This window comes from Varanus komodoensis, unplaced genomic scaffold (genome assembly GCF_004798865.1).
Source record: "Varanus komodoensis strain SLA01 unplaced genomic scaffold, ASM479886v1 scaffold63, whole genome shotgun sequence".
Lineage (NCBI taxonomy): Eukaryota > Metazoa > Chordata > Lepidosauria > Squamata > Varanidae > Varanus > Varanus komodoensis.
This window is the reverse complement of record NW_025336259.1, coordinates 59,213-72,585: the sequence shown is the minus strand read 5'-3', so window position 1 is coordinate 72,585 and position 13,373 is coordinate 59,213. Positions and strand designations below refer to the sequence as shown.

At 51.2% G+C, this 13,373-nt stretch overlaps 1 protein-coding gene across 2 annotated transcripts; it reads right to left on the bottom strand.

Moving 5' to 3' along the window:
- Positions 1–420: 420 nt before the first annotated feature.
- Positions 421–8,399, bottom strand: SPCS2 (signal peptidase complex subunit 2). Of its 2 annotated transcripts, none has more exons than XM_044450229.1 (5): positions 8,237–8,399; positions 5,911–5,994; positions 4,913–5,073; positions 2,671–2,805; positions 421–1,515 (listed from the first exon to the last, which is right to left on the bottom strand). In XM_044450229.1, exons 1-5 carry the CDS (start codon positions 8,321–8,323, stop codon positions 1,329–1,331), a joined length of 654 nt encoding a protein of 217 aa, XP_044306164.1. In that variant the 5' UTR covers positions 8,324–8,399; the 3' UTR covers positions 421–1,328. The 2 variants fall into 2 exon arrangements, with proteins under 2 accessions (XP_044306164.1, XP_044306165.1); XM_044450230.1 differs by lacking the exon at positions 8,237–8,399 and adding an exon at positions 7,207–7,954.
- Positions 8,400–13,373: the final 4,974 nt, after the last annotated feature.

Genomic DNA, 13,373 nt, shown 5'->3' with positions numbered 1-13,373 from the left:
TTTCAATGTATTTTATTGTGTTGTAAGCCGCCCCGAGGCTTCAGCAAGGGGCGGCATAGAAATGTTATAATAATAATAATAATAATAATAATAATAATAATAATAATAATGAGATATTCCTATGCTAAGTAGCATACCACTATTACCAGTGTTCATGTTTTTATAGCATTGGAAGCCACGCCATAAGAGCAGTGTGCCTTGAACTCAAAAATCTTTAATAAAAATAAAAAGCAAGAAAAAATTCTGTATGTCCAGAGATATATTAAAAAATCTATAAATTTTACAAAATAAAATTTTATAAAAAATCTATAGATCTCTATATAAAATTTGATATTAGGAATTTCATTTCCATCTGTGTGTTTGCAGAAAAATGAAAGCACTGTTTCACTTGACGCGACACCCATTAACACTTCCACACTGTTTTCATGTAAGTTTGTTCCTTTTATTGGAAAATATCATCATTTTAGAAAATGGCAGTTTATATAAGGGAAAGATGATATTTTTTCTGCAAGAATAAAGCATTAAATGGGATAAAGAAGAGATGACGGGGATTTTCAAACTTTTGCTTTTAAAAAACCCTTTTGATGTTGTTTTGCTCTGGCAGATTATCTTACTGCCTTTTCCGCATGGTTTCTCCCCACAACTCGATTTCTTCTCCATTCTTGAAAACACTTAGTTTAAAAATCCCTTTCCTTCATTTGATAATTACAAAAGAAAACATGGTTGACAAAGGACAAAATTGGACTATTAACACACTGTCCTGAATTTGCAACATAAAAATTAACAAAGGATTCCTTCCTTGGTAGGAAACTGAGACCAAAAAAAGGTATTCTGTTGAACTGAATGGTGCTGAGCTGCCTTACGATGTAATGTGAGGAGAGAAAAGCTAATCAGAGCTAAGCCTCCGCCTCCATCTGATGCCCTCTAGATATGCTGGGCTGGAACACCCGCAATCCCCAGTGGCCATGCTGTCTGGGAATGATGGGAGTTCCAGTCCTTCGTTTCTGGAGGGCACCAGGTTGCATTGGATTGTTCTACAGCATGATTCTCACAGGAGAATCCTTGGCAGATCTATCCTCATGGAAGCCCTGACAAAGCATATCCGGACACTGACCTAAAGCAAGGCAAAGCCAATGCAAACTCAATGCTGGCCTCTGTTTGGCAGGACCTAGATTAAAATCCCATCTTCTCTTGAGGAAGAGATCGGGAAGGAGAGTGGGACTGGACGGGGGACCTTGGACAAAAACAGAGGCGGAGTTCATTACTAGTTTGCTTTATTGGCTTAAACTCAGCGTGAGCCCAGCGGGAAGGCGGGCACGCGATGAGGCCTACTTAATTTTTCTTTCTGTGAGCAGGCTGTCGTGAAGCTTGGAGACGTCTGGCTCAAAGGCATCCATGACTAAAGTGCCGTTGCAGTCAAAGAATTTGGCGATGGATTTGGTGAACTCCGCTTCCCTCTGCTGTTTGGTTCTGCCACTGATGAACACCATTTTCAGGGTGTATTTGTCGTCAAATCTGGAGAGGAGTTGCAGAAACAGAAAAGCCAGAACACGTGTCAGATCAGGCATCAGACTTCTTTGCAGACCTGGCACTCCTAAATAGTCCCATCTGAACTCTGGAGCCGCAGGGAAGGGTGGCGCACCTTCACACACGGAAACTTGACAGGAAGAAACAAAAGCATGCTCTTTGGAGTTTTAGCTCGGGGGGTAACATGCAGCTCACGGTGCCCTCCCACCAACGGTAAAAGATGGCATCCACACTGCATATTTTTGGGACTTTTTGAATGTTTTTGTGCTATCGCTACGACAAAGCACCAAAACCATCAAATCTGTGTCAGTTGCAAACTAATATTCCCCTTATCTTCTCAGGAGCGAGCATGAGTCAGTGTGGCATCGGACTGGGACCCGGGCAAGCTGAGTTCTAATCCCTGCTCACCCATGGAGCCACCTGGATGACTCTGGGCCAGCCACAGACTCTCACAGGGTTGTTGTTGTATGGATAAGATTGAGCGGAGGAGGAGGAGGAGGAGAATGCTGTAAGCCACTTTGAGCTTGGTCTAAGAAAGAAGTGGGATACAGATCAAATAAATCAATGTTCCTGCGCCAAAGCCCGCCCCCTCGGAAGCAAAGGCATGTCCCCATTATGAGGAATCTGCCCTTTGCACTGCCCCAGGAGCAACACTTGCCTGCCAACCCCCCCCCCCCAAGGAGGCCGGTGCCAAAGTTCTGTGGACCTTTTGGGGATGCTCCGGCTGGAAAGAGGCAGGAGGATGGAAGCATGACTGGGCGCCATGCACCGAAAGGCACGCGTTCTGTGGCCTGGGGAAACTCTGCCAGCTGAGCACATCAGCAGCACACCTGTGCACTGCAGGCCTTGTGGCTAGTGGGAAACACACGTCCCAGGAGCCCCACTTCCTGACTGCTGGCAACGGTGGTCCGCAACCCTCTCGGGCTGATGGGATTTCAGGAGACACGACCTGTGCATCCTCAGTCCGAAGTGCACAGACACACTAGCTAAACGCTTGCATCGCCTTTTCGGCAAATGCACACAGAGTGTCTTTTGCACCCAAAACTCAACCGAGCTGCAGAGAGCAAGGGCAGCGACGGGGGGAATAGGCACAGCCCTGGAACGCCGGGGAGGCGACGGGGTGGGCTGTGGGGCAGCGGGTACCTTTTCAGACTTGAGGAGAGCTGCCAGATGTCATCAGGATCCATCCCTGCTGGATCTTTTCTATGTGCTACCAGAAAGATGCTCTTCTCCTTATACGAGGTGTAGATGGTCAGAATCCCCATCATAACAAAATACGTTGGGGAGCGTTAAGGAAAGCCCCAGTGTGGCAGCGGACGGGGCTCCCGGGAACAGAAAAGATGCGCTTCGATAATGCAAAGCCAAGCTTCGGCACCTCCACCCCAGGGCGGGATCCAGCCTTTGGGGGTCCCAATTTGACCCCAGGGGCTCCCCTTCCCTTAGCCCCACCCTTCCCCCTTGTCACCTGCTGCGTGGTGCTTTGCCGATTTTTGCGCAACATTTCCCCCGATTCTGAGAGAATGAAGTGTCACGATTCTATGAAATTGATCTTCCAGCTGACGGGAACCCTACTGAACATGCCCAACAGGGGTATGGGATCCAAAATACTGCATAAAAGCTGCACACACATCTGATAGGCGGATGATTTCTAAAAAGCAATTCTAAGCTACAGAACACGAACGCCTGATCCACCAAAGTCCCCATAAAGATCTGGAAAACCACTAGGGGGCACCTGCCAATTATTATTATTACATTTTTTATACTGCCCATAGCCAAAGCTCTCTAGGCAGTTGACAGCAATAATCATAGAATCATACACTCAGGTCACCCATCCCACTTCTGCCCAGGCCTGACCCTGCTTAGCTTCCAAGATTAGGCAGGATCAGGCACTTCAGGCTACTTGTGCCATGCATGCAATATACTGGAACTGTGATTAGCTCACAGTTTAACTTGACTTAATACAATTTATAGTTCCTGGACATACATCTGAACAGGAAAGCCGATCTCAACTTGTATCTGCACCTCAGAGATATCTGCAAGGCAGCTTGCAAATAAAACAACGTGCAATTTTTTTTGCCTTACAGAAATAGGCCCACATAAACGCAATTATTGTGGAGGAATCCCTTGCAACATGGCACACATTTGGATACGTGCACACGAAAGTGCACGCCATTTAAGAGTGTGCACAAAATGTGCCTCAGTTTTGGGCAGTTCATCTCTAGCATATACCCAAGTTTTAAAAGTGTACCTATTAAAGTGCAACTTCATACTCTATTCCTTAAGGTATACCAGCATTGGGATTATAATGATGATGTGCAATGTGTTTCAGTGATGTGGGAAAGGGAAAGGAATATTTTAATGTGCACTGTTTGCCCTGAATCTGCTGCCATTCAATTTCTCTGCGTGGCATGAAATTCGGGTATTTCAGCATCGCTGCTCCTTGTGCCTTCCAGATGTGTGGGACCGCAACTCACACAAATCCCAGCCAGCGTGGCCAATGGCGACCCACCACAACTGACTAGGCTGGGAAAGGCTGCCGTATTCTGGAGAAGAAAAATGCTCTCTCCACCTTTTTATTTAAACGTCATTTTAATTGTTAACAATATTTACTTATTTATCTGGCCAGGGCGACTTCTTTTCTTTTCTTGTATTTTTTTAATTTATTTTATATGATTAATTTTAATTTTATATTGTTATTTTTGTATTGTATTGTATTTTATTGTGTTGTAAGCCGCCCCGAGGCTTCGGCAAGGGGCGGCATAGAAATGTTCTAATAATAATAATAATAATCTTCTGTGTAGCAGGCACATTTTTAAAATAAACCTGTTATCTTGGTTTTGAAACCAAACGGTCTGATCATTTCAGTAGCCCTTTTCCATACCTAAACCCAGCTTTGTAATGTCATTCGGGATATGGGGCATCCCACTCAGAACATGGCGCTATGATACTGCCAGCTGTGCTTTCAGCCTCTTGCACAAGCAACCTTAGCGTGGCATTTGTTACATTAAGTTACCCCTCTCCAAGGCTTTGAGTCAACCCTGTTGCTTGAATTCACCCCACCCCCTGCTAAACGCAAGGACATGAGGCTGTGCTAGATGGAAAGGCATTTTGCAAATGCTCCAGCCATTTTACTTTCTACCTTGCTGCTTTTTGGACTCAAAGAAATTCCACAGCTTAAAAAAACAGCAAAGGAAAAATATAAAAAAAATATCATAAGCTTTCTTTGCACCTGACAAACACAGACATGAGATGGCAGTCCAATGTTTCTGCCAGAGGCTACTTTGATAATACCCCCCTCCCCTACCCCAAGAGTCAGCTGCATTTGATTTTGGCAACAAAGCCAGAACTAGACTTTCAGAAGTCTGCAACCTCCGGAAAAGGATATGATATAACACACACTGCAAGGACTGGCTTGGATTCGGGGAAGGGGTGAAGATAATCCCATATTAGAGCCACAATGGCAAAGAGGCAGGAGATTGTACAAATGATGAGGCGGCCGTCGATCAGGCAGAAGTTCTCTACATACTTATATTTTTCCAGGAGGACCTAGCAGAGGAAGAAGCAAAGACAAATGCATGTGCGTACACACCGAAGAGCAAACCTCATAAAGACCTGCTATGCAAGGCATGCCTCTTAGTCCTACGCTTGATTTATGGCAAACAACGGCCTGAGTTATTCATCAGCTGCATGAAACCCTCTCATGGCCCGATGTTGCATTTGCTTCCTCCCAGATCACGATGCCTGGGGCTGCCCCCCCCCCCACTTTGCAAGGAGTTCTGAAGGCACACAGTGTGCCTTGGAAAAGCAGGGCAAGCACATTTGATGATTCCCCAGCCTCCTTCCAAACTGCACTTCAAGCCTGGGAAGCAAGGCTGGACTGTCATGCTCCCCCTCATGAGCAAATCTGAGGGACTCCATGGATTGTGAGGGTCCATGCCAGGGACAAAGCATCTCAAATTTCTGAACTAGTCTGGCATATTGGTAAGTATGTTGGACTGGGCCAGCTGCTGACTTCCAGCCTAACCTACCTTACAGGGTTGCTGTGAGGATAAAATAGAGAGGATTTTGCAGGCCAAGTTGGGTTCCTTCCAGCAGGCAAATAAGCAGACAGAAACATGCTAATAAATTAAGGAAGAGGAGATGCTGTGGTGGAGGTCGTTGGGGAGGGCAAGAAAAGGGCCCAGTAATAGGACCAAGGGGTCGCAGTGGGTCGGATGTGACTTTGCAACCAGCAACAACAATGGGAATAAACAGAAATCTGTCGAGGACGTTCTGAGCTGACTAGTGAGGAGGCCAACAAGGAGAGCTTCAGTGATGATGTGACAGGAGACCAGAATGTGAACAAAATACTAACCTATCTGAAAAGGAAGGGAAAAATGGTACCTTTTTGGCGGAATCATCCAAAGAATTCTTCACGGCCGAGCCATCCCACTTGTCCACTTTGACAGGTTTGTCGTCGATTTTCCACTGCAAGTCCAAGAAGCAAGGGAAGCCTCATCAGAAAGCGCCCCTCCTTGTACAGATGCAACTGCTGGGCATCTTGCTGGTCTGGAGCGGGAAGGCGCCTGGCTCTTTCTCTAGAGCAGCTGGCGCACCCGGCAGCCCCCCGTCCCGGAAGCCAGACCCCCTCGGCAGCAGGCAAGCGGCCTCGTGAGCCTTTGGGGCAAGCTCCCTCAGGGGAATGCAGCCGGGAGCAGCATCTAGAATACAATACCTCGCCTTGCGACACGCCAGGCCACTGGTCTACCTAGCCCGGTACTGTCAACGCTGCCTGGCAGCAACTCACGGTGGTTTCAGGCGGGATTCTTCCCAAACGCCACCTAGCAACACTGGGGAATGACCCGGAGGGCTTCCCCCAGGCAAAAGAGGCACCCCACCACTGGGCGGTGGCGCTTCCGCTGCTTGGACCGACTCAGCTGGCGGAACATGTGTGTTAAGGGCCTGCGCAATGCACGTCTGCAGCCAGCTTCCTGTTACCTGCCACAAGCCTAAAATGGGGCCACATAATTGAAAAGATCCATCCCTCAGATAAGGGATAAGATCCATCCCTCTCCTACAAGGAAGGAGACAATAAGCTTTCTTTTGGCTCATAACAGACAGTCCGTGTGGTTCAGTGATTAGAATGTCGGACTGGGGACCCAGCAGATCTGGGTTCTAGCCCCATGAAGTGCACTAGGTCAATTGAGGCCAGTCACTCTCATCCTGACCTACCTCACAGGGTTGTTGTTATTGCTGTTGTGGGAATACAGTGACGGTATGTAAAGCCACCTGAGTTCCTCACCAGAAGGAAAAAGGCAAAATATAAATGCAAAGCTGTAATGATAATATAGTATTATGCAGAAGAGCAACACAGAAAGATGCAAAGAAACACACACCACTGCAAAGTGAGATTTGGAGGTGAGTTTTGGGTCAAAAAGTCACCCCTCTATTCTGTCTTACCTCATCAAGAGAAGACCATTTCTTTAAAAAAAAGTTATACTGTAAAGTATATGCACACACGTAAATGCAGGAAAGAGTTGTTAGGTCAGCTGAGGGTAGTTAACCCACAATTAACCTATAAGGTCCAGATTTGGACACCAAATAGACTATTTGGCCCTCGGGGGCGGGGGAGGGGTGAACAGCCATAAAAGCTGCAGCGCACGTCCCGCACGCACCACAGCAAATCATGGGTTAACTAACCGTCCCATCCACTGCCTGTACTTTCAGCGTTTCAGTTCCCCACGTCTTCGCCATTTACTGCATCCCTCCTTTTCCCCAAGCATGCTAGCTGGGGATGATGGGAGTTGCTGGGGAAGGCACCTTTAGCGATCATGGCAGTACCGGCTACTGCTGCCTCCCCTCCGTAAGGAAGGTCCTCCAAGATCAACCAAGCACAGGATCCTTCTTCAGACCCCAGCCAGCCAGCCAGCCTCGAGAAACGGAACAAAAGCAGGCACCGTGGCGCTCCCCCTTCTCCATCAAGCTCGGGGGACGGGGCCCAATGGGCATCCAGAAGGCCCCAGGACCCCCCGGCAGCTCCAGTCTAAAAAATGATCTTGCAGCAGGGGAGCAGAAAGACATTTTTGGCGGGGGCCTTGCAGAGCAGCTGCCAGCCCGAAAAAACGAGAGCCCTATTCATTTCGGCGGGAGCACGCAAGCGGGCTCAGGGCTGGTTGCAACCCACCAGCGGCCAAACGGGCAAGCCGGCTCGGCCCGGGAAAGGCAGCATCCCACGCGGGGTCGGGTGCCCGCGCAAGCCCGAGGGCCCCGGGTGACCGCGGGCCAGGCAGGGGCTCCCAGCCTAACCGCCCCACAAGGCGGAGGCTGTCCTGCGGATACGCGGAGCCACGGGAAGCGCCGCGGGATCCTCCCAGCGGGAAAAAGGGCGGGATGTGAACGCAGCGGAGAGTGAGCAGGACTGTCGCGGACGCTCGTTCGGCCCCACGGCCGGCCCGTTTCCAGGCGCGGGGGCTGCGAGAGCCCGCGCCCCGCGAGCCGGGCCCCTCCCGACGTGGGACAAGGCCCCGCAGCCCCCGCACGGGGAGGGCCGCGCGCGGCAGAGCGCCAGGCCTCGCCCGAGGCGCGACCCCCGGGACTGCGGGGTGGCGGCCCCCGACCCACCGCCGGCCGGCCGGCCGGCCCGCCCGCCTTCACTCAAGGGGGCCCTGCGTCCCCGGAGGCTCTCTCCCCGCTCCGGAAGCGCGCCCGCCGGGAGGCCTCCCGCGGCTACCTTGTCCAGGATCCCGTTCTTGCTCGCGCCGCCCGCGCCGCCGCCGCTGCCCGCGCCCAGCCCGCCGCCGCCGCCTTTCGCCGCCATCTTGCCTCCTTCCCACCGAGCGACCTGTTCGCTGCGGATTGGCTGAGCGCGACAGCGCGGGGGGAGCCCTGCGCACGACACGTCGGGATCGGTAGTTCCGAAAGGGCAGTGGCCCCATGAGGCCTCTGGGAGTGCGGCCGTGACCGCGGCTCGCCGGGAAATGTAGTTCCCAGCTGCTTCTGCGGGCTTCGCGTCCTTGTTGCTATGGCTACCCCGAGGGAAGGCGGGGGCAGTGGGACGATCCGCGATCGCTTGTCAAGAGGGGCAAGAAGGAAGGAGGGAGGGAGGGAAGGAGCGAGCGAGCGAGCGAGCGAGGGAGCGCGCTGGCTCCCGAGGAGACTGACGATCCTGACCTAGCAGGGCGAAGCCAAGGTAACGGGACGCTTTCAAGGAGAAGGAAGGCCAGGGTGCCTTTCTAGCCCGTGGAGGACCTAGAACTCCGTGGTGGTGTTGCGGGGTCCTTAACCCCTTCATACAAACTTCCCCATCCTGGCGTCCTTCAGATGGGTTCGACTACAACTCCCACCATCCCCCAAAGAGAATGCTGGGAATTGGAGCCCAATCCAACTGGAGGGCTCCAAACTGGAAAACTCTCCTCTCATAGATTCCCCCCACCCCAGTCCTAACCTGCCTTCTAGGTTGCCATTAGGTGTTTGGGCTAGGAATGCAAAGACCCGCATAGTTGCTGCCACTCAGCCGACCTTGCAGGGTTTGTTTTTTATAAACCTGAACAAACGGGTGACCTGAGAACCCAGGGTTTGTTGCTGGGTTGTGAACTCCAGCTTGTTTAAACCATGGGTTGTTGTAACATGTGAACCCAGAATCATGGTACAACACAGGTTGTTCCATAGTGGTACAAAGGCTGTAGGCAAGACAGGTTAAAAAAAACGAGCATTTGTACATGTTCCACAATGATATACGACATGCAGAGAGGGAGCAGGCAAGGAGGGTGGGAGCTACACAACCCAAGAATGGACCAGAGAAACAGGGACTTATTTGGTCTTCTGGCAGCCAGATCATGGGTTAACTCTGAGTAAGGCAACAGCCAATAAGTTCACTAAACCATGGGTTGTCCTTACATGTGAACCAGGTAATTGTATGCACATGTGCTGCAGGATCTGTGTGAGTGAGGATAACCCAAGTTTCAGTGTGGAGGGCAAAAGAGTATCCCCCCCCCCCCCCCCCCCATTAGATGTCTGTATTTCCTGAAATGGAGAAATGGGAAGCATTGGCCTATAAAGGGGGAAAGGAAGAGTTTGTCTGTGCTGCTCCCTTTAACCCCAGCTCTGTTCCTATCTGTTCCTAAAAGATGATCGAACTGTAAAAGGCCTTTTAAGAGGTAGTGCTAGGATCCCTCCCTCTGGACACTGTGATGAGATTTTAGAAGCTGACTTTTCTAGTGTTTCTCATGGCATAAATTCCTTCGGGAGTTTGCAGAGCTGCCAACATCCCTGTTTTTCCCAAGACCAGCTCCGTCCAGGCCCAAGGGGGGGGGGGGTACTGACTAGTTGATCGACTTCCAGTGGCAGCCTCTGAGCTTTCCTTGGGGCAGTGCTGCATCGGGGACCAGGCTGGAAGCAACATTGGTGGCTACTGTGAATGGATCAGAGGCGCTCCAGGGGAAACGAAAACCATCAGCCCCAGGGGGGGTGTTTGCCGTGGGCTTGAATGGGGTGCTGGAAATGGAAGCTGCCAAAGGATGTGATACCCGGCCTGGCTTTTCCCTGTGCGACAAGGCTCAGTTCAGCACCATGGACGTCTAGGGAGACAGCACAGCTGGTGGCCACGTTCTCCAGCATCTTTCCATTCATTCATTCATTCATTCATTCATTCATTCACTGGCTAGTTTGCTTGCCTGTTCAGTTTGATATTTGATCCTTTATTCTAGACTGAAGGTAGCGGAGCAAGAGCTTTAACAAAAAGCTACAAACAACTGTGTTTGCTTGGAATGGCCACCTTTTAAAAGTGGGGAATGGATTGCGTAGGCATTCATTCATCTGAAAAGCCACAACAAGCTGGGTGTAATTGAGGGCCTGGCAGAGGATGAGGTGGCTGGATGGGGTCACTGAAGCAGTCGGCGTGAGCTTAAGTGGACTCCGGGGGATGGTGGAGGACGGGGGGCCTGGAGGAGTGCTGTCCATGGGGTCGCGATGGGTCGGACACGACTTCACAACCAACAACAACAACATGGCCACTGCATCACTGAAACCTCATAGCAGTTCCTCTTTTTATCCCAGAGGCCTGGGCTGTGCTTCCATATTCCGGGGGGGGGGGTCTGTCTCTCCATGCAGCAGCCCCCTAACTCCAAGAACATGAACCCCACATTCCAAAGATGCCAAAGATGCCACCTTCAGACTATTTTGTTCTAAATGCATTAATTAATTTGCCGTCACTAGCTGGCAGACTTCCCCAGCCGACTCATGGCTTGTAGCGATGCAGTTTGGAACCGTGGAAGATTAGCAGGTTGAGAGGCTGAATTATTTATATGCTTGCCCTCCCCACCCTGCTGTGGGCAGCCCCCTTCAGGGGAATGGGGTGGGCAGCCATGGGGTGCACTGAAGCAAGGGGCATGCGTTCCTCCAGGTGCTGAGGCCGTGCCTGCACGTAGACCAGGTGAGCAAAAGTGCTCAGGTCCGATAGCTGTGCCTCTTCGCCAATAATCGTAATTTTCACCCACCGAGCAAAGAGCATAATTAAGAAGAAGGCAGGCCTCCTGCAGGCAAGGCAGCCCCCTGCCAAGGTGCCAGTACAGAGAAGGCCGTGCTCCTTAGAGCACCAGCCCCAGCTAGAACCACAGGAAGGAAACCGGGGGACGGGTTCAGCTTGCTACCTGAGCAACTTCAGGAAAGGGTGGGACACCTGTCTGATACATGCATCACTAAACTGGTGCAAACCGCAGGGTTTCTGAGGCCCAGCTTGTGGCTTTCCCATCGCGGGTCCGAATGGCCCGAAGGCCCCGTCCCTCCCCGTCCCCTGCTTACTCTGTCGCTGGCAGCCGTTCCCCATGGCTGCCTGGACGAGGCCTTCTGTCGCCCGCAGGGGTGAGGAGCGGCCTGGCACGGCTGCAGCCTGACGTTGATCCGCACGTTGCCAGATGTTACCCGCATCGCTGGCCTTGCTGCCGGGCTCCCATGGTGCTCCCGGTTCCGCTGGCCGCCCACCCAGCACAGGGCATGATGGGAAGGCGGCATTTGTCTCGTGTCACAGAAGCAAGGCTGCTTTGCTAAGTGGGGCAGTAGCTGGGATTCCTGAGACCCCTGTCTTCTCAAGGGGCCACAGTTCCTGGTGCGGACAAGCCCCTCTGCTCAGGGCGTGCTGGCAAAGGCAGCTGCCCCGAAGTTCAGGAATAACGAGCGATAAACCAGGGCCCGTTTGGGGCAGTTGGCAAAGTGCTGAACTTGACTAGAAGGAAGGGCTGATCTCAAGTACTGGGCTCTGGCTCACACTTGGCCTTGGGCACATCATATTCCCCCCACCCCCCGCCCATCTCTCTCTCACCCTGGCCTGCCTCACAGGGCTGTTTGGAAGGGTGAAGTGGGACTGCACCACACAGAGTTCCTCAGCAGAAGGGACAGGTTGCGAACATGAAAATCAAAACGAAAACGGGGCGCTCCGGGCACATGCCTTCTGTGCAACCCTCATAACCGCTCACTTGTGTACAGAGGTTCTCGCACTTGTGGGTTCAGGGAAGAGCTTTGGCTCTCTGTGTGCAGCCCTGGCATCTCTAGCTGCCACAGGCGCAGCCACCAGTTCTGGATTCCAGATCAAGCCCTTCAGGTGTCGAGATCGGACCCACTGGCGTTCTCCAAAAGACCATGCCACCTCTTTCGCCTCTCCCACCCTTTGCCCTCCAACCACGGTTAGCTAGTTGGTTTCCCACTTTTTAAAGGGCCTTTCCTAAAGGTGGGGAAAGCGCCAGGCAAAAACACACCGTAGCTGCTTGCCGTGGCCTCTTCCGCACCCACCTCTGGAATGTGCCCGCTGCTCTGCACACATCTCCAAAGTGGGCAGGAAAAGGTCTCACAGCTGAGCTGAGCGGGGACCTCGGGCAGCTGAACTGCGGGCAGCCACTGCCTGAACTGCTGCCAGCGAGAGCTGAAATTCTGAGTTAGGTGCCTCTAAGAGCTGATTTTGGCACTTCCTGTCATTGTCAGATCCATGACATTGGACCATATTTCCTCAAAATCTAACTTCTTCAGCTTGCTATCTTAACTGGGCATATTCAGCTCTGATTTCAGAAAACATCGATTTTGGCTTGCATTATTACGAACCCTTACTATTAACACAACACCGTGAATGTGTGTTGGACACTGCATCCCAAATTACACAGAAGAATGAACAGCCATTACGGTCGGGCTTTGCTCTAAGGAGTCTTTCAATCTTTGAATGAAACAACTTCAGAGCATAAATGTTGTGCTGCGTATCCATGTTATTTTAGTTGTGATCTGCCCAGAGAGTTTTATAGAAATAAAAATAAGTGTAACTGTAGGTTGCCTTCCTCCTTTATAAAAATAATGTGGAAGTATCGGTAATTACTTGCGTGGTCAACCGATTAAACAATTCCAGCATGGTCGATGGTATCAGAAGTCATGCGGTCTGGGTTGCTTTTCTTCAGCCAAAGCAAGTTTATCTTCTAAACCTGGGCCTGAACCCCAGTTGAGATGCCTCTCCGACATCAGGTTCCTGCCCGAGACCCTTCAGTTGTGCAGCCACAATTGTTTGTGTACTTTGCCTGAAATGGTACCGCTTCAGGAGCAGTTGCAGGAGTGCTTCCTTCAGAGCAGCCGTGTGTCTAAAACTCATTGAAGGCAGCAAGAAGCACCTTCTGGTCCCAGCTGGGCAAGCTCTTCTTGCTTGCGTAGTCAGCCAGGAAACGCAAAGGCGGCACATTACGAGGGCCGGCTGCACCCCTCCGAGAGCCTTGTTAATCTGTAACAAAAAGCTTGTAGCTGTAGAAATTAGATCTTGATTTCATGCTTGAAAAATATGCAAATAGACCCCCATTCACTTGTCCATTATATTCTCTGGATGTTAAAGATACAATTGATTT

Bases quoted from the DNA above. Each gene is read 5' to 3' on its own strand.
- SPCS2 (XM_044450229.1), bottom strand. From the start codon at position 8,323: ATGGCGGCGAAAGGCGGCGGCGGCGGGCTGGGCGCGGGCAGCGGCGGC. The intron at 5,074-5,910 runs GTACCATTTTTC...TTCCTCTGCTAG, and splicing joins TGGATGATTCCGCCAAAAAG to GTCCTCCTGGAAAAATATAA. The intron at 1,516-2,670 runs GTACCCGCTGCC...ACTCCTCTCCAG, and splicing joins CTCTCCTCAAGTCTGAAAAG to ATTTGACGACAAATACACCC.